The sequence below is a fragment of the Phacochoerus africanus genome, chromosome 1 (assembly GCF_016906955.1).
Source record: "Phacochoerus africanus isolate WHEZ1 chromosome 1, ROS_Pafr_v1, whole genome shotgun sequence".
Classification (NCBI taxonomy): domain Eukaryota; kingdom Metazoa; phylum Chordata; class Mammalia; order Artiodactyla; family Suidae; genus Phacochoerus; species Phacochoerus africanus.
In genome coordinates, this window is record NC_062544.1 from 216070092 (window position 1) to 216091667 (window position 21576).

A 21576-nucleotide genomic window follows, 5' to 3' on the forward strand; every position below is an offset into this window, starting at 1 on the left:
CTCTTCAATTCATAAACACAATTTTGGCCATGCACTCCCCAAACATGAAACATTTAAAACTTGTGTTTTTGGACTTTCCTTGTGGCCTACAGCATAACCGTTCAGTATTGTCACTGCTACAACTCTGGTTCAATCCCCGGCCCTGGAGCTTTCACATGCCGTGGGTGTGGCCAACCAAAGAAAAAAACTGTATTTCTGTACTCCTGCTTTATCCTAATGCACATAGTAAAACATACTTAAAAATTTAAAAATGAGTTAAAGAGAATCTAATATTTTCTTTTAGCACTTCAAAAAACCATCTTGTGTACCCTACATTGGAGACTATTGCTTGTGTTGGCAAGAGGGAAGCAGTGAGCCCTTGCAGAAGACGGAGGGGGTAAAAGAGAATGGAGCCTGGGAGATAGATGGTGTGGAGGGGGATTAAGCAACCGCTACTCTGTGCATGAGGTCAGGGCCCATACACAGGTGGTGAAACAGAAAATGCAAAAAAAAAAGGGATTAAAAAAACTACACACACACACACACACACAATGGAATACTACTCAGCCATGAAAAAGAAAAAATAATGCTATCCACAGCAACATGGATACAACTAGAGATTTTTAACAATTATAGTTGATTTACAATGTTGTGCCAATTTCTGATGTACAGCAAAGTGACCCAGTCATATATATATATACACACACATACACACATACATATATATGTATGTATGTATATAAACACATTCTTTTTTAATATCATCTCCATATATATATAAGAACACATCTTCTTAATCCATTCATCTGTTGATGGATATTTACGTTGTTTCCATGTCTTGGCTATTGTCAATAGTGCTGCTATGAACACAGGGGTGCACATATCTTTTTGAGTTGTAGTTTTGTCTGGATATATATTCAGGAGTGGGACTGTTGGATCATATGATAATTCTATTCTTAGTTCTCTGAGGAACCTCCATACTGTTTTCCATAGTGGTTGTACCAATTTGCAAAAACTCCCATCCAATAGTGCAGGAGGTTTCAAAAAGGAATGACTCTTTAAGGAAAAACATTTTGAGTATGAAGAGTATTTATGGGTCAGTGTGGAGAGGAAAGGAGAGGAAGTGAGGCGTGATCAGGGAGATGGGCTTTGAAAAGTTAATGCAGTGCCCATAAGAGCACCTGATTCCCTGCATTGAGACCGCGAGAGATGACAGGAGAGGGGACAACCTTCGGGAGTTTGTCACCAGCACTAAAAATACCTGCTAAATATATTTTTAAAAATTAAGATGGAACATAAGAAAGAAAAAGTCATGCGTTAAATTTCACTGCTACTCTGTAAGTTGGGGTATTTAAAAAGGAAGTTACTGTAACCAAAGTTATGATCAGGCAGTTTTCCCTAGAAAGCAACCATCATTTTCCAAGTGGAAAAGGATTTACATGGCACTGATTAATAGGGCTGTCCAGCAGAAGTCTGTCAGAAGCACAGACATTTATCCTAATGAGAGTTACAGGGAAGACCGAGTGAGTGACATGGATGAGAGCAAAGGACAGGAAAATGCTTCAAACTGTCTCCCTGTAGTGATACACTTACGCGTGAAATTATGGGAGTAGAGGACTAGCCCTATGCAAATGAGCTCTTCAACAGGGAGCTCTTTCACCAACATTATGCCAAAACCTTGAATGAGCTCAGACTCATAACCCTTCCCTCCAACGGTCTGATAGGTCCAAGAGACAGTCACAGGCTAGACCCGTTTTCAGTGGTGCACACTCATGATGGGGATATTCACCATCTCCCTTAAGCTGGCATGAGGCAGCCACACATTTTGCCCATTTCCCTTTATGTTCAGCCATTTCCTTTTGCAAGATTTTGGAAGCTAGAAGATTATCTGAGGTCCTTGAATAAAATTACTCAGTGCTTTCAAAGATCCAATTCAAGCTTGTGTCTCAGCAGCAAAGTCAGCTTCAGGGCTAAGGAGACACACATCAGTCACTGCCCAATCACCATTTCCCTACAGGCCGGTGGACCAGACTTACAGGGAGGCTATTTTGTCTTGGATACTTTTCACCTCTCATCAATGCCACAATCCCAAAAGGATCTGTTAATTGCCCATGTCTATTCCCATATGAAGCCAAAAAGGACTCGGGGGTGCAGTGTTCTTAGAAACCATCATTAGCTGGAAACGATCCTACAGGAGGAATGAGGACAGGTGCAAAGGAGAACATGGCAGACAGAGGTCAGGCCCGGGGAGCCACAGGAAGTGAGACCCACAGGACTGCCTCCAGGACCCCCACTTACCAGCTTGCTTTTGACCAACTGTTCTATTGCACTGACAAGGTCTGCAGCAGTAGGTACTTCGGTGGAAGCCTGCCGGGCTGCTAGCAAAGAGGAGGACTGCAAGACATTGAGCAGCAAAGGAAAAGCAGATTAGCGAGGAATGAGGAATAGCAATTAGGAAGCAACCCAGCAAGTCCAAAGCCCAAGGCGGGCAAGGAAAGCAAAGCTCTATGTTTAGAGGGAAGAGATGACAGAGGGAGACAGGGAATAGTGTGGGTGTGGGGCAGGCCTGCCTGATCCCTTGTCAGGAGTCCTGGCCAGCATCGAAGCAGGGCTGGGACAAGGATCTCCTTAGGCAGGCCTCCAGAAGAGCTGAGGGGAGGGGTCACTGAGTTCCCAGGAGGCCAAAGGGAAGGGCTGCACCCACTGTCAGCAATGGGGGAGGGGGCAGACAGGACTTTGGTCACTACAGGGCTGCTTATTGCTGTTCCAGGAAATAAGGGGTCAATAAACCAGCTTCGAGTGGATGCAAAGATGAAGAACTGTCCTTGCTTTACTTAGATGTATGTAGGTCTTCAGAGCTCCTGTCGTGGCTCAGTGGTTAACGAACCCCACTAGCATCCATGGAGACACAGGTTCGATCCCTGGCCTTGCTCAGTGGGTTAAGGATCTGGCATTGCCATGAGCTGTGGTGTAGGTTGAACACATGGCTCAGATGTGGCATTGCCATGGCTGTGGTGCAGGCCAACAGCTGTAGCTCCGATTAGACCCCTAGCCTGGGAACCTTCACATGCCATGGGAGTGGCCTTAAAAAGACCAGAAAAAAAAAAAAGATGTATGCAGATCTTCAATATACATCATCATGTGTGTCAAGCAGCAATGCTAGGGGCAGGGTTCCTGGAGACCAGAAACTGCTTCTCCATTCACACACACACCCACACCCACCCACACACACTCCTCCACAAACACAGCTGCACAGCTGTTTCTGGTAAGGCCTCCAAACTGAAACACTGGGGAAGTAATAAAGGGCTTTAGTAGGACCAATGCATCCTGTGCTGGAGCAACCAGAGACTCTCCTGGTCACCAGGAGGCTCCAGCCCAGGGCCTTTCCTCCTCCCCTCCCACCAGCACAATGACTGGTCCATGGGACGGTTTGGTCAACCTGAGGGCCAGTATTTTGTTTTTGCTCTTTCCTTCCTTCTCCTCCTTGAGAAGAAATTGGGAGAGAAATGGTTAACCCTGCACTTCAAGGCGGAGGACCATGGTGTGCTCAGGGCCCCACAGTCTCATGGGCAAAGTGACTGCGGGAGTAGATGGTTGAACAACCCAGCCTGGGCTCTGCCTTCAAGTCTGTCCCTGAAGTGAGGGGGAAGAGTTTCAAAAAGGAAGCTTCTGATAGTCTCATCGAAGACTTACTTTAGGTCTCTGCTTCTGAGATGGACTAAAAAAATCAAATAAATGTCATGTGGTGGTGGTGGGGGGGCAACACTCTTTTTCCTCTCGTGGGGAATGTGGGGAAAACAGCTTAAGTCTGTTTGGAAATCCAAGTTATCTACGTTTTGATCTTGTAACCCTACCCCTGGGAACTTCTCCCAAGGACAGAAGTCAAAAAAACAAATGTTGTATGTACTCAGTGATCTGTAGCAATATTAGCCAGAGCAGCACAAATTGGAAACCACCCAGGATATCCTAAAACATGCTGGTCAAGCAAGTGATGACATATCAAATCAGTGAGTTACTGTTCAGCTATTCAAATTGTTGTTAAGAAGGTAAAATTACTACGATTTTAGGAAATAGTAAACATTATGAATATTTAATTTTTTGTCTTTTTAGGGCCGTACCCAAGGCATATGGAGGTTCCCAGGCTAGGGGTCCCATCAGAGCTACAGCTGCCAGCCTACGCCACAGCCACAGCAACACCAGATCCGAGCCACATCTGTGACCTACACCACAGCTCACAGCAACACCAGATCCTTAAGTGAAGCCAGGGATCAAATCTGCATCCTCATACATACGAGTCGGGTTCGTTACCATTGAGCCAAGATGGGAATTCCTGAATATTTAATTTTATAACTACTAAAAATATAAAACACTGAACACATCATATGCACACTGTAACTATAAAAATAAAACATGCATGCGTATGAACAGATAGAAAACACAGAGAAATATTTGCACAACATCAGAATGGGTGACTTTTAAAAATTCCTTTTATACTGTTGTAAGAATTATTTTGATAAACCAACTCCATTTGCTAGAAATTCTGAAGCTCATCCCACTTCTCAGACATTCCAGAAAAACCAATGTTCAGAAGTCAAACAGCAAGGCTGAGGAGGTTAATGTATCTAAAAAGAGGCTCTTGCCATCTGCTGTAATCCTGGTTAAGCAAAAGGCTACACAGTTGACAGGAGGTGGGGGGGGAGTCGACGTTCTCGGTTAAAAATTACCAGAAACATCATAACATCCTTTCCCCAAAACAATCTGTGTTTGAGGGAATTCGAGGGGGAGGGTTCGTGACCTTTCCTTATCTTATGCACACTGGCACCTCCATGCAGGGGGTGGTGTGGGATGGCAGATAATGAGACCTGTGCTCCCTGCTCCCCCCTACCACTATCACTGTTTCTAGGACCTTTTACAACAGGCCTCTGGGAACACCGCAGGCTGGTCCTCGTTTCCGTCTCAAAGAGAAGCTCAGGCATTTCTGCCTCTGGGAGTCCAGGATGGGCATCCTGCCATGTCTCCTGCCACGTCTCCTCCCCACAGTCCAGAGTCGGAGCTGGCCCTGGAAACCAGGGCCACCAACATCACCTTCGGAGGGGCTGTCACTGTGTTTCTCATGGGCGAGTCACAGAGGAGGTCAGGGACCACATCTCCGTCATGGGCCAGGCCCTAGAAAATGTCCTTCTGGCTTCGCACAGAGGAAGACCTCAACTAATGTCTAGGGGCTACGGATCCAAATGCAAAGCAGAGAGAATTAAAACAAGAGCTGGGATTGCACCAGAAAACCAAAGTGCTGCCTGAATTGTACCCTGGGTGCTGCTGGAAAGGTCTGCTCCCTGCTGTGCGTGCTGGGCCCCCCACCTCCAAGGGGGCTGCCGACTGCCAGACGCTAGAGAGCACATGGAGACCCCGGGAATGGCCAACCACCACCACCGACGTGATAAAACAGGCTCCGGAAAACAAAGGCGAAGGACAATCAGAAACTGCCACCACCACCTCAACCTCCAGAGTCCGCTAGGATAGCAGCTTTGAGAGAAGGCAGGAAAATGCCCCAGGGTGAGAGCCTGGCTGGTGAGGAAGGCCAGTGACGGAGCACACAGCGAAAGCGGGGATCTGCCCAGGCTCAGCTCAGTACCTGGAAGCACATGTGGACCTGAGCCTTGGCTCCTGAGCAATTGAGGCGGTCACCCTGCACCCTGAGGCTTGGTGGATGGTCATGTTTTGGACACCAGTGAACCTCTGCGTGCCAATGAGCCAGCGAATTTTGCAAATCAAAGAACTGAGGCCACCTGGCATGCTAGGTTTGCCCACTTCTGACAACAGCTTCCCCTTAGCAGTTTCTCCATCTCTTATGCCATGTTTGCACAGGGCTTAACTGGAAGTTACTGTGATTTGGATTTTAGAGTTGAGGATAAAGAAAACAATCAACTGACACAGCAGCTAAATTGTTCAGGACCTAGAGCCACCCCACATTCCTCTCTGAGATAAACAGTTCCTTTGGGATCTGCTGCTTCCACAGACAGAGCCATTACTCTTCATCAACAGGCAGGATCCTAGGCCCATTTCCATGTGGAGAATTCTATATCCACCCCTGCCCTGCCTGGAATGAAGTCGGACCACCAGAGCTGGGGAGGGGACCCTACCCACACAGAGAGAATCTACATCACCTTGGACTCTCGTGGTGTAAGAGATAACAAAGGAGAAAGCGTATCACTGCCCCCACCATACCCAAAAAATGACATCACACGTTTTACACATGGCTCTTCCAAGTGAGAAAGAAGTCCTACCATCTCGTCCTGCGTGGGGTCGTTGTCGAAGATCTTCATGGGCGGAGGGAGCGGGGTGTGTGACTCTTCATCTGGCTCATCTTCCCCCCAACCTTTCTTGCTCTTCTAGAACAAAAGCACAGCATTAGTCACTGCTTCTCAAAGTTAAAGATGCCCATGGGTTCAGAACTTGGGATTTTAAAAAAGCAACATATAAGATAAGCTCCTTTATCAACACACTCCTGTGGTTTTCTGCTTCAGAGTCGTCTTCTTTTCTTTTTTGTCTTTTCTAGGGCCGCTCCCACGGCATATGGAGATTCCCAGGCTAGGGGTCCAATCAGAGCTACCGGCCTACACCAGAGCCACAGCAACTCAGGATCCGAGCCACCTCTGCGACCTACACCACAGCTCACAGCAACGCCGGATCCTTAACCCACTGAGCAAGGCCAGGGATCAAACCCGCAACCTCATGCTTCCTAGTTAGATTCGCTAACCACTGTGCCACGACAGGAAGTCCGGCTTCAGTGGCTTCTAATGCAGAATGGGCACACCTGCTTATTTCAAAGGACAGTGAGGACAACATGGGGAAACACACACATACACACACACACGTACAAAACATCTATCTTATTGACTAGCCAATAAAAAAGCTGAGAGTGGTCAAGTAGAAATTAACTTTTTAAGTTTATGAAGGACTATTAAACCACAATCTAAATATCAATAGGCTCTCCTGCTACTCTCAGAAGGAGAAAAGGCAGACAGCATAAAGTTACAAAGAGAGTCTGGTTTCACATCAGGAAGAGTTTCTTAGCCACGTCGGTGACCAGAGTAGGTTAGTTTGCCAGATAAAAGAGTTCCCTCATTACCCAACTAAATACACACTATGTTTTTTTTTGGGGGGGGCCGTACTTGCGGCATATGGAGGTTCCCAGGCTAGGGGTTGAATTAGAGCTACAGCTGCTGGCCTACACCATGACCACAGCAACGCTGGATCCGAGCTGCGTCTGCAACCTACACCATAGCTCACGGCAACGCCGGATCCTTAACCCACTGAGTGAGGCCAGGGATTGAAGCTGCAACCTCATGGTTCCTAGTCAGATTTGTTTCCGCTGCGCCACAACGGGAACTCCAATATGCACTATGTTTTGATCACAGAATCTCAGCTTTGGAAAGGATGGATGCAAGAGGTCACTGTGTAGTCTGACCTCTCGGCGAGCACAGGTCTTTCCAGCTGTGATATGAAGTCACAGTCTCCCAAACCTTCCCACGAGGGGAACTCATTTGTTTTCATGAAGGCCCCTTTCATGACTGGTTGAGTCTCCGTTAAAGGCTGCAACCCTGCCGACTGTAAATCCTCAGCTGTCAATCATAACTGATTACTCCAGAGCAACCGGGAGTTGACTACTCCCTCTTATGTAGGGCAGTGCTCAGCATGCTGGACAACAGCCATCCCCTCCCAATGGAGTCTTTTGTTGTCCAAGTGAAATGGTCTCCATCCTTTCACTCTGATCCTAAACAGGCCTAGCAGGTTTAACGTAGTCTTTAGTAGAGGCTGGGGACTTGGTGACCAGCCGGCTCCCCATGGGCCCAGACCCCTATCTTCAAATCTGGCAAAATGACGTATGTCTGCTGGGTATCCTAGGTGCCTGTCAGTCTCTAAACTGGTCACAAATCAAACCGGCAAGGTCTTGTGAATACAAAGATCACCTGGAGATCAGAAGACCAACTACTGGGAACTAGAGACTGGCCAGGTGGCAAACCTTGGGGCAGGCTGCCTCTCCAGGTTCCAGAAAGGAGGCGTGTCAGAAGCCCCTCCCCAAGGCAAGGCTCCAGGGCCAAGTACCTCATCAGCGCTGTCTCCCTGAGGGGTCGTCTCATCCCCAGGCTTGGGAGATCCCAGGTCGAAGCTCTTCCGACCATCTCGCACTTTCTTCTGCTTCTTGATGTTGCCATCTGCTTTCCCGCTGTTGAGCCGGCGCACAGGACTGGTCAGCCACTTCTTCAGGGTGTTGGTGGAGCGCTTGGGCCCAGGTGAACTGTGGATGGAGTTCAGGGAGGGCTGGGCCTGCAGGTTGGCCACCGACTCGGACTTGCCTCCGTTTTCACTCGAGGAATGAGAGTAGGCATCTGAGGATACGAACAGACAGACATGGTCGTGTCAGGGGCAGTTAACCAGGCTGCCAGTCTGGGAGGAAGCCCATGCCAACTCAGGAAGCTGGGGCTCAAGGCAGAATGTCAAGGCCAGCTGCAGTTCCTGATCAAGGAAACCTCTCTAGAGGGTGACAGCTGCCATTCATTCAATCCACATGTGCTGTGGATACAGGGGGAGACAAAAGACAAAGACTCCTGCCTTTTTGGGGAAAAAAAAAAATTAAGATCCTAAGCAAGAGTCATCAACTTGTCATAGAGCACCTAGGAGTATTCTCAGACAGCTAAGACAGATTTTATTTTCATAGACCCCTTATCTAGCTACACACACTCACTTGCACACACACACACAATCATATGCACATGTGCACAGAGAGAGAGAGAGGAGAGCAAAAGAGCAAGACGGAGCACGGAAAATAAAGATAAATCCACAGTGCAATAGTGATTAACTGCCGAAGGGCTGGCATGGACTCTAGCAGATAAGGAAACAGAGTTCAGAGGAGGGTCAGGGCAGCAGGACTGGTCTGAAAAGGTTTAATGGATGAGAGGTGTCTGAGTAGAAGAGAAGTGAGAAGGAATTCTGAAATGGGGGACAGCCGGAGTGAAAGCACAGAGGCAGGAAAATGGAAAAATAAGTTAACCCAGATCCTTAAGCAGAGCCTTTCAATGAAATAAAGATTAACAGAGAAGGAGAAGCTGGATGGAAAGAACAGTGAAAACATTTCATGATGAATTAGATGAGTATGAACTTTATTGTGCAACTCTACTGGGATGGGGCATGATCAAAAGGGCTTCTGTTAGTTTGTTTTTCAAATAATCTGGTAACAACATACAACATAGCCCTGGGAAGGAGGGGTGGAATCCAGAAAGCCACACGAGGTGGACCCAGGAGGACAAAGGGATGAATGTGAGGCATTTCAAAGCAAGAAGTGATACAGTGAGTGTCTGGATAACCCATCAAAGAGGAGTGGTCTCTCCTATGCTTCTTTTTCTCATTGGTGTAAAAGTCTTGGGCGAAGACCTGACCAGCTTCACCTCAACCCTTGATGGGCCTTGTTGCCCTGGTACCAGTTTGCATACTGATAGCTAAACCAAACACATGACTACTTATTTAAATAAGGTATTACAGTGGCTTTTTACACCTACCTATCTCAAAGACTAAATCATCTTTTCCTATAATGACTTTATCTTAGACCTAGAGGAGAGAGCTAACCTGGCCTTGGTGGCTGTATAGCCTAGACCTGTTCAATACATTAGAAACAAAAATCTTCTAAAATATGGCACAAAAGGAACCTATCTACAAAGCAGAAACAGACTTACATAGAGAATAGACTTATGGTGGCCGAGGGGGAGGAGGGAGAGAGTGGGAGGGACTGGAAGTTGGGGGTACTAGATGCAAACTATTACACTGAGAATGGATAAGCAGTGAGGTCCTACTGTACAGCACAGGGAACTATATCCAGTCTCTTGGGGTAGACCATGATGGAAGATAATATAAGAAAAGGAATGTGTGTGTGTGTGTGTGTGTGTGTGTGTGTGTGTGAGACTGAGTCACTTTGCTGTACAGCAGAAATTGACACAACATTGTAAATCAACTATACTTTAATAAAAAAAATCCTGAAATAGGGCAAATAAATGCATTTGCCAATAGAGAGCTGCCTCCGGCTTCTATAACTGGCTGATCTCTCGGGCCCCAAGCTCAGGCTCTTGACCCTGTGGGAACTTTCTTAGATATGGCTAAAGTTCTGTGCATACTTTGGAAACAGCAGCAGAATATCTGCACGTAGAAGCATAAAAATGGAGCTCCTAAAGTCCTTTGGTATGATGGATAACTCACAGGGTGGCTCTGCTCAGGGAGTATTTGGGAATCGACTGACTTGGTGACGTCCCTTTAAGGACAAAGTTGTAATCTTATCTCAGAGAATTCTGTGCTGGCTGTGGTCTAGGGTATGTTGACATTATGTCTAAAGTGTTTGGTATGGGTCAAACTCCTGTTCTCAGAAACCTGCGTGATAAACATCTCCGCAGCACTGGTAGTGGAAACAGGGCCTCTTATCTTCCGGCTGATAAGCTGCAGAAGCCTTTCAGTCACCAGGTCCCGTGATACCACAAGGCTCTATTAAATCCAAGCCTTCAAAATTTAGGTACATCAGCATATGCTTGGTCAGCAGAATTAGAGGCCCAGCCGCATGAACTGTGCCTTGTGTTACTAGGTGAGACGGATGATTGTCCAAGTTTTGTTCCATGGCACACCATAGCCTGGCTTTGAGATGCACTCATGCAAATTTTGACTGACCATTTGTCTTCTCTCTCTGTCATCTGGTTCTGTTTTGGTGCAGTCTGTACAAACTAATGGCAGGGGTACAGATTATAAAGTACAAATTAAAATCAAGAGTATTCTCAACTTTGCTGTTTTAAATTTATTCTGTATAGACAATGGAATACTAGTCAGCCACAAAAAAGAACAAAATAATGCCATCTGCAACAACATGGATGGAACTAGAGACTCTCATACCAAGTGAAGTAAGTCAGAAAGAGGACACATACCATATGATATCACTTATATCCGGAATCTAACACATGGCACAAATGAACCTTTCCACAGAAAAGAAAATCATGGACATGGAGGACAGACTTGTGGTTGCCAAGGGGGGAGATGGGGAGTGGGATGGACTGGGAGTCTGGGGTTAACAGATGCAATGCCTTTGGAATGGATAAGCAATGAGATCCTGCTGTATAGAACTGGGAACTGTATCTAGTCACTTATGATGGAGCATGATGGAGGATCATGTGAGAAAAATACTGTATATATGTATGTGTGACCAGTTCACTTTGCTGTACAAGAGAAAATTGACAGTACCCTGTAAACCAACTATAATGGAAAAAAATCACTTAAAATAAAAAAATAAATTTATTCTGTATAAACAATTAGGGCCATTCAACCACAGCCCACATAAAATAGAATTCAAGAGTTGGAAGCAATCTATAACTCATTATCTAGTTAGGGTCATATATGGAGGCAGGACTACTTCTACATTACTTTGACTGCATGGTTACAAAAGAATGTGGCATCATCAAGTCTAGAAAATGTGTACTTAGTTTATTGCTACTTAAAAGAATAACTGGCAGCTTATTACGCTCATCCCATCTTTAGACGATGGATGCAATGAGCTGTTTGAGAATTTATTCTAGTGCCTGTCCAGGCACAACAGTTAACTGATGTGTAACAACCACAACAGTAATACTGTTACCTCATCAAATCTCTGCAAGCTGAGATAGGTACAATTTCGTATGGTTATGGTCTTGGGAAATAGTGTTCCAAGAAATCAAGGATCATCATTGATAAGTGGCAAAGAGGCAAGATTTCAACCCAGATCTGACTCCACTGCACATATATTTAATCTTATTCCCACGTCTATGTTTATGCCATGTATTCTTTTAGCCGCTATAATTCTTCTAAAAAGGAAAATCAAATCACTAGTCTATGTAACATTTCAACTATACACTGGTTTATAATTACATGTTATAAAATTTCAATGCTGAAAACAATCTTAGTCTCACTAATATTACAGGTAAGGTAATGAAAGCTTGCGTATGGGAAATCTGCGGTCACACATGAGTCAGTCATAAAGCTGGGAACAGAATCCAGGCATCTCTCCATCTCTCCAGAGTTCGGAACCAATGCTTCCTCTTTCGCCCTGAGGCATCAAAACTGCCCATACCATTGATATCCGGTTTTAAGTCACTGGGAAGACAAATGTGCCCCATGGACACTTCAGGTAATAAAGTCCCCTGGGTGTTCTGGTATGCCAACTTGCTTTCTACATCAGAAAAAATAATATTCTGTGGCTGATTTTACTATGAAACACCTTTTGAAGAGAGAAAAGCAGAGAAAAACTTTAATGCCCAGGTGCACACCCCCTAGATATGATACATGTAAACATTTTTGCCACATGTGCTTCAGCTTTTTCTTTTAAATCTTTTTTAAAATTGAAGTATAGTCAATTTTTCAAAGTTGTCTTAGTTTCAGGTATACAGAAAAGTGATTCAATTATATATGTATAGTGATTCAGTTATATACATACTCTTCTTCAGATGCTTTTCCATTACAGGTTATTACAAGATATTGAATATAGATCCCTGTCCTATGCCGTAGGTCCTTGTTTAACTAATTTATATATAGCAGTGTATGTATGTTAATACCAACGCCGAATTTATCCTTCCTTTCTCCTTTGGTAACCGTAAGTTTTCTATATCTGTGAGTCTATTTCTGTTTTGTAAATAAGTTCATTTGTATCATTAAAAAAGTTCCAAATATAAATGTTATCATATGATATTTGTCTTTCTTTGTCTGACTGACTTGACTTAATGTGATAATCTCTAGGTCCATCCATGTTGCTGCAAATGGCATTATGTCATTTTTTTTTTTTTTGGCTGAGTAACATTCCACTGTGTGTGTGTGTGTGTGTGTACACCATACCTTCTTTATCCATTCATGTGTCGATGGACATTTATGTGTTTCCATGTCTTGGCTATTGTAAATAGTGCTTCAGTGAACACTGGGGTGCATATATCTTTTCAAATTAGAGTTTTCTCCAGATAACCTGCCCAGGATTCAGACTGCTGGATCATATGGTAACTCTATTTTTATTGTTCTCCATGGTGGCTGCACCAATTCACATTCCCACCAACAGTACAGGAGGACTCCTTTTTTTCGACACTCTCTCCAATATTTATTATTTGTCGACTTTTTGATGATGGCTATTCTTACTGGTGTGAGGTGATACCTCTTTGTAGTTTTGATACGCATTTCTCTAACAATTAGCAATATTGAGCATCTTTTCATGTGCCTGTTTGGCCATCTAAATGTCTTCTTTGGAGAAAATCTATTTAGGGCTTCTCCCCATTTTTTGATTTTTTTAAAGTTGTATATACCCTGTTTGTATATTTTGGAAATTAATCCCTTATTGGTAGCATCATTTGCAAATATTATTTTTCCTGGTGTGATGGATTCCTTTGCTGTGTAAAAACTTTTTAAAAGCTGTGTAAAAGTTTATTTTTGCTTTCATTTTCGTTACTCTAGGAGACAGATCCAAAAAAAACATTGCTGCAACTTAAAGCAAAGTGTATTCTGCCTATGTTTTCCTCTATGAGTTTTATAGTATCCAGGCTTACATTTAGGTCTTTAATCCATTTTGAGGGTTTTTTTTGCATATGATGCTAGAAAATATTCTAATTTCATTCTTTTTACATGAAGCTGTCCAGTTTTCCCAGAAACATCTATTGAAGAGACTGTCTTTTCTCATTGCATATTCTTGCTTTCTTTGTCATAGATTAATTGACTATAAGCGCATGGGTTTATTTATGGGATTTCTATTCTGTTCCAGAAAAAGCTTTTGACAAAATTCAACATCCACTTATGATAAAAACTCTTCAGAAAAAGGACAAAGAAGGAACACACCTCAACATAATAAAGACCATATATGACAAACGCATTGCTAACATACTCAACAGTGAAAAGTGGAAAACATTTTCTCCAATATCAAAAATAAGGCAAGGATGTCTATTCTCACCACTCTTACTCAACATAATTTTAGAAATCCTAGCCACAGCAATCAGAGAAATAAAAAAAAAAGAAATAAAAGGACTCCAAACTGAAAATGGAGAAGAAAAACTGTCACTATTTGCAGATGACATAAAGCTATACATAGAAAATCCTAAGATACTACCAAGTAAACTACTAGAGCTTATCAATGAATTTGGTAAAGTTCCTGGATATAAAATTAGTAATGAAAATCTCTTGCATTTCTATAAACTAAAAAATAAAGATCAGAGAGAGAAATTAAGGAAAGAATTCCATTTACCATCACATCAAAAAGAATAAAATATCTGAGAGTAAACTTACCTAAGGAGGGAAATAATCTATACTCTGAAAACTACTAAGGTGCTGATGAAAAAAATTGAGGATGTCACAGATAGAAAGATATACTGTTTTTGGATTGGAAGAATCAGTATTGTTAAAATGACCATAGATTCAATGCAATCCTTAGCATTTTTCACAGAATTAGAACAAAATAACTTTAAATTTGTATGGAAATGCGAAAGATCTCAAATAGTTGAAACAGTCTGGAGGAAGAGCAGAGTAGGAAGAATCACCTTCCCTGACTTCAGAGTATACTACAAAGCTACACTAATCAAAATAGTATGGTAGGAGTTCCCGTCATGGCACAGTGGTTAACAAATCTGACGAGGAACCATGAGGTTGTGGGTTCTGTCCCTGGCCTTGCTCAGTGGGTTAAAGGAATTGCCATGAGCTGTGGTGTAGGTTGTAGACAAGGCTCGGATCCCGCATTGCTGTGGCTGTGGTATAGGCCAGCAGCTATAGCTCCGATTGGACCCCTAGCCTGGGAACCTCCATATGCTGTGGGAGCGGCCCTAGAAAGGGCAAAAGGACAAAAAAAAATAGTATGGTAAATGCTCACTCTCATTTTCTGTACGAATTTCACTGTGAACTGGAGACATAGTTCACAAACCTTCACCACCTGCAGATCACACATTGAGTAATACTGCTCTCAGTTCTAAAGCATCTATTTCAAGGTGGAACTGCTGTGTTTTAGTGAACACACATCACTATCTTCACTGCCACTAAGTACTGGCAAACTGCTCTCCGGTTTACTCCAACCAACCGTGTGCAAAAGTTTTTGTCTTCCTGTACTCTCCTAGGTGCTTTGTCACGCACCATTAGTTCATAATTTTCCTCTGGCAGAATGCGTCCTCCCTAATCAAAAACACCTATTTTAAGAAAGGACGTGGAGATGAAATAGAATGTTTCAAGGAGAAGAAAGAAAAAGGTAAAAACCAGTGCTTCTAGATCAATAGAAAATGCATCCCATAGTTGATTTCCCAGCCAACAACTGGAAAAATAGGAAGCTTGGCAGGGTAATGGTCCAACCTCATAGACTCTGAATGGCATTAGTTTGAGTGGTTGGTCATGGGAATATGAAGATACTAATGAAATCAAGAAAATCTAAATAAATAAGTCAACAAACAACAAACTTTTATCCACCAGCAGGCTTCCATACTATTTTTCATTCCTACTTCCTTCAATTTCGAAGCCACCTCTCTAAATTGCCCAAAATCTTCCTTAATACCTAAGAAACTAAGACATTCAATGAGGAAATCAAGAAGGAAATTAAAAACTACCTTGAAACAAATGATAATGAAGACACAACCTCTCAAAATCTATGGGATGCTGCGAAAGCAGTGCTCAGAGGGAAATTTATAGCAATACAGGCCTTTCTCAAAAAAGAAGAAAGATCCCAAATGGACAACTTAACCCTCCACCTAAATGAATTAGAAAAAGAAGAACAAAAAAGTCCTAAAGTCAGCAGAAGGAAGGAAATTATAAAGATCAAAGAAGAAATCCATAAAATAGAGACTCAAAAAACAATAGAGAAAATTAATAAAACCAAGAGCTGGTTCTTTGAAAAGGTCAACAAAATTGACAAACCCCTGGCCAGACTCACTAAAAAGAGGAGAGAAAGAACCCAAATAACCAAAATTCTAAATGAAAAAGGAGAAATCACAACGGATACAGCAGAAATACAAAAAACCATAAGAGAATACTATGAAAAACTATACAGCAACAAGTTTGACAATCTGGAAGAAATGGACAATTTTCTAGAATCTTACAGCCTGCCAAAACTGAATCAAGTAGAAACAGACCAACTGAGCAGACCCATCACTAGAAATGAAATTGAAGAGGTCATAAAATCACTCCCTACAAATAAAAGTCCAGGACCAGATGGCTTCACAGGTGAATTCTATCAAACATATAAAGAGGAATTGGTACCCATCCTCCTTAAACTCTTTCAAAAGGTTGAAGAAGAAGGAATACTCCCAAAGACATTCTATGATGCCACCATCTCCCTCATTCCAAAACCAGACAGAGATACCACCAAAAAAGAAAACTATTGCCCAATATTATTGATGAATATAGATGCAAAAATTCTCAACAAAATCTTAGCCAACCAAATCCAACAACATACCAAAAAAATTGTACACCATGACCAGGTTGGGTTCATCCCAGGTTCACAAGGATGGTTCAACATACGCAAATCAATCAGCATCATACACCACATTAACAAAAAAAAAAGTCAAAAATCATATGATCATCTCAATAGACGCAGAAAAAGCATTTGACAAAGTCCAACATCCATTCATGATCAAGACCCTCGCCAAAGTGGGTCTAGAGGGAACATTCCTGAATATAATCAAAGCCATTTATGAGAAACCCACAGCAAGTGTAATCCTCAATGGGGAAAAACTGAAAGCCTTCTCCCTCAAATCTGGAACAAGACAGGGATGCCCACTCTCACCACTGCTCTTCAACATAGTTTTGGAAGTCCTAGCCACAGCAATTAGGCAAACCAAAGAAATAAAAGGCATCCATATAGGAAGAGAAGAGATCAAACTGTCACTGTATGCAGATGACATGATACTATACATAGAAAACCCTAAGGACTCAACCCCAAAACTCCTTGAACTGATTCATAAATTCAGCAAAGTAGCAGGATATAAGATGAACATTCAGAAGTCAGTTGCATTTCTGTATACCAGCAATGAACTATTAGAAAAGGAATACAAAAATACGATACCTTTTAAAATTGCACCTCGCAAAATCAAATACCTCGGAATACACCTGACCAAGGAGATAAAGGACTTGTATGCTGAGAACTATAAAACTATAATCAAAGAAATCAAAGAAGATGTAAAGAAACGGAAAGATATTCCATGTTCCTGGATTGGAAAAATCAATATTGTAAAAATGGCCATACTACCCAAAGCAATCTACACATTCAATGCAATCCCTATCAAATGACCCAGGACATTTTTCACAGAATTAGAACAAACAATCCAAACATTTCTATGGAACCACAAAAGACCCAGAATTGCCAAAGCAATCCTGAGAAACAAAAACCAAGCAGGAGGCATCACTCTCCCAGACTTCAAGAAATATTACAAAGCCACAGTCGTCAAAACAGTGTGGTATTGGTATCAAAACAAGACAGACAGACCAATGGAACAGAATAGAGAACCCGGAAATAAACCCTGACACCTATGGTCAATTAATCTTTGACAAGGGAGGCAAGAACATCAAATGGGAAAAAGAAAGTCTATTCAGCAAGCATTGCTGGGAAACCTGGACAGCTACATGCAAAGCAATGAAACTAGAACACACCCTCACACCATGCACAAAAATAAACTCAAAATGGCTGAAAGACTTCAATAGACGACAGGACACCATCAAACTCCTTGAAGAAAACATAGGCAAAACACTCTCTGACATCAACATCATGAATATTTTCTCAGGTCAGTCTCCCAAAGCAATAGAAATTAGAGCAAAAATAAACCCATGGGACCTCATCAAACTGAAAAGCTTTTGCACAGCAAAGGAAACCCAAAAGAAACCAAAAAGACAACTTACAGAATGGGAGAAAAGAGTTTCAAATGATGCAACTGACAAGGGCTTAATCTCTAGAATATATAAACAACTTATACAACCCAACAGCAAAAAAGCCAATCAATCAATGGAAGAATGGGCAAAAGACCTGAATAGACATTTCTCCAAAGAAGATATACAGATGGCCAACAAACACATGAAAAAATGCTCAACATCGCTGATTATAAGGGAAATGCAAATCAAAACTACCATGAGATATCACCTCACACCAGTCAGAATGGCCATCATTAATAAATCCACAAATAACAAGTGCTGGAGGGGCTGTGGAGAAAAGGAAACCCTCCTACACTGTTGGTGGGAATGTAAACTTGCACAGCCACTATGGAGAACAGTTTGGAGATACCTTAGAAATCTATACATAGAACTTCCATATGACCCCGCAATCCCACTCTTGGGCATCTATCCGGACAAAACTCTACTTAAAAGAGACACATGCACCCGCATGTTCATTGCAGCAATATTCACAACAGCCAGGACATGGAAACAACCCAAATGTCCATCGACAGAGGATTGGATTCGGAAGAGGTGGTATATATACACAATGGAATACTACTCAGCCATAAAAAAGAATGACATAATGCCATTTGCAGCCACATGGATGGAGCTAGAGAATCTCATACTGAGTGAAATGAGCCAGAAAGACAAAGACAAATCCCATATGATATCACTTATAACTGGAATCTAACATCCAGCACAAATGAACATCTCCTCAGAAAAGAAAATCATGGACTTGGAGAAGAGACTTGTGGCTGCCTGATGGGTGGGGGAGGGAGTGGGAGGGATCGGGAGCTTGGGCTTATCAGACACAATTTCGAATAGATTTACAAGGAGATCCTGCTGAATAGCATTGAGAACTTTGTCTAGATACTCATGTTGCAACAGAAGAAAGGGTGGGGGAAAAAATGTAATTGTAATGTATACATGTAAGGATAGCCTGACCCCCTTGGTGTACAGTGGGAAAATAAAAAAAGTTATAAAAAAAATAAAAATAAAAAATAAAAAATAAAATTGCCTGAAATGCTAAAAAAAAAAAAAACAAAGAAGACATGATGCATAGTCATGGAATACATTTCAAAACTTTTCCAATGACTAGGGAATTATTGATACCAACACCCATCTCTTAATGATATTTTGTTCAAGTTGCTTAAAAGAGAAACTCCGTAGGTGTGATTTTTCTGCCTTGATTATATGATTCAAGAATAATCCACTGGTGCCTGCTCAGTGGATTGCAACAGAAAGATGGCAGCACTGGACAGACATTCAGGTCTCTGTTTCCATTTACAAAATGGACAGATTAGACAGAATGCATTCAAAGCCTCACTCTACCACTGATGAGCTCTGTGACTCTGGGCCAATTACTTGATCTTTGCATATCTTGGTTTTCTCATCAGTAGATGAAGATAACATTAGTATCTACCCTATTGGGTTGTTATTAGAATTAAGGAGTTAATATGTATGAAGTGCTTATAACAGCATTTAGTTCCACTGGAAGTACCATCCAAGTTAAGAAAAATCAATGAAACTATAACTACCTCCTCTAGTTCCATGACTGTGATTCTATTCTGTATGTTCCTTCACTCTATATGTATGTTCTTCTAAACGGTAGGCAAGATAGTATAAGGCCATTTTTCGCTTCAAAGTTCTCTACATGAAAACAAAGAAAAACTTATTGCTAACAGTTGCCATTCTGTGTTGTTCTACCTCCCCACATTATGCAACCACTCCTTGATCAAAAGAAAAGACAATCCTATTAGTTGTGTGGGTTTAATACCCCTAAAGACCAGGAATGGTGTCCTTGCAAGGGCTAGATTGGGACCTGTACACATATGTACAGGTGGCATCCAAGGTTTGGGTGGATTATAAGTGCCCAGATGCATAACTCGCTAAGCTGGCCCACTGAAATTTTATACACTGGCTTCAAGGGCCCTGCTCTAGAAGGAAAATGCATTTTAATCCACTCTTGTGGAGTTCAGTGATGGTATTCAACCACATTCCAAAGCCATGTCTTTCACACACTCTACTGTGTAACTGCTAAAAGATATGGAGTGTATTTGGGCTTGGGAGATGCAAATTATTATATTTAGAATGGATAAGTAATGAAGTAATGAGGTCCTACTGTACTGCACAGGGACTATATCCAGTCTCTTGGGATAGACTATGAAAAAAGATAAGGTAAGAAAGGGAATGTATATATGTGTATGACTGGGTCACTTTGCTATGCGGCAGAAATGGACACAACGTTGTAAATCAACTGTATTTTTTTAAGTGCTAAAAATAAAAAAGTCATAAAAGATATGCGGTCTAGTTGTTCTACATTAGTCATGCCTCATCATCCATCATCTAGATGGACAATAGGTCTATGAAAGTCTCGCTAGTATTCATCATATGTTGTCCTGGAAGCTTTGACTCCAATAGCTGAAATCAGAAGAAATCACAATGATTCCTCAAATCCCTAGATATTTACAGAAAAGTCCTTTAAATTTCTGTGCTTTGGTCTTGGTTTAGCTCCAATGACAGAAGAATCATTGTAAACTCATTCTTATTTTTCTCCACGGCTTGCGCTATATAAGGCAAATGCATTTTAACACATCTGTCCGAAGAGATTACATACCCAAACATTCCTGTTTCCTTTGGCTTTCTATTCATAGTTTACTTACTATAAAAATCACAGAAGTATCATATATACCCCTTTCCACACTGGAAACTGCACATCTAGAAAAGGGTGTATGATGAGAAGGTCAAGGCTGAAAATTATCTGTGTCATAAACCCATAAATTCAATTGTTTGTAAGCATGGAGCACATAAAACCTACAGTAAGTATTAGTACATCTTTCATGATGTAAGAAAATGGCTCTGGCAAGTCCTTTAGTGAAATGCTTAGCAAAGCTAATCTCCCGGTTGCACTTTCAGTTGACGTTCCCAGGTTATGTACCACTGGTCACCGGCATGGCTGGCTTCCTAGAATACCACTTGGTTGCCCATTTTGGTGTCTGGGCTGCTTGATGCCAAAAGAAAGCTGCTATGGTGGCAGGAATAGGACATGGGGAAGGAGGAAAATTAGCCTGGTCCAGAAACACTGTTTCTTTCCTTCTTTCTTTCTTTTTTTTATGGCTGCATCTGTTGAATTTGGAAGTTTATGGCAGGGGTTTAATCACAGCAGCATCTGCGACCTATGCTACAGTTTACAGCAATGCTGGACTCTCAACCCACTGAGTGAGGCCAGGGTTCAGTCTTACATCCTCATGGAGACTACATCAGGTCCTTAACCCACTAAGCACAACGGAAACTCCCTTTAAAATTTTATGTGATTGAAGTATAGCTGACTTACAATGCTGTGTTAATTTTTGGTGTTCTGCAATGTGATTCTTTCATATTCTTTTCTATACAGTTTATTACAAGATATTGAATATAGTTCCCTGTGCTATATAGTAGGACCTTATCGTTTATCTAGAAACACTGTTTCTTTTTTTTCCTTTTTTTTGGGGGGGGGGATAAAAAGCATTTTATTTGATTGATAAAAGTACACACCCATACCTTCCCAAATTTTTCAGTGTACATTTAAATGATGGTTTTATTGTATATATTTTATATCCATGGATTTTATGTAAATTTTTGAAAATACATATTAAAGATGGAGATGATAAAGTATTAGTGTCAAATATA

The 21576-nt window shown here is 42.0% G+C and overlaps 1 protein-coding gene across 8 annotated transcripts in view; it reads right to left on the minus strand.

Annotated features, from left to right (window-relative positions):
- Window positions 1-21576, minus strand: part of KALRN (kalirin RhoGEF kinase) — a 697683-nt gene that overhangs the window by 71730 nt on the left and 604377 nt on the right. For 2 of the 8 annotated variants that reach the window (XM_047790542.1, XM_047790514.1), the window contains 3 exons: window positions 8086-8369; window positions 6264-6365; window positions 2278-2373 (listed from right to left, as the gene is read on the minus strand). In XM_047790542.1, coding sequence (XP_047646498.1) covers window positions 2278-2373; window positions 6264-6365; window positions 8086-8369 — 482 coding nt within the window. Of the gene's footprint in view, window positions 1-2277; window positions 2374-6263; window positions 6369-8085; window positions 8370-21576 lie in introns of all 8 variants that reach the window. The other 6 variants (XM_047790550.1, XM_047790555.1, XM_047790507.1 and 3 more) reach the window with 3 other exon arrangements.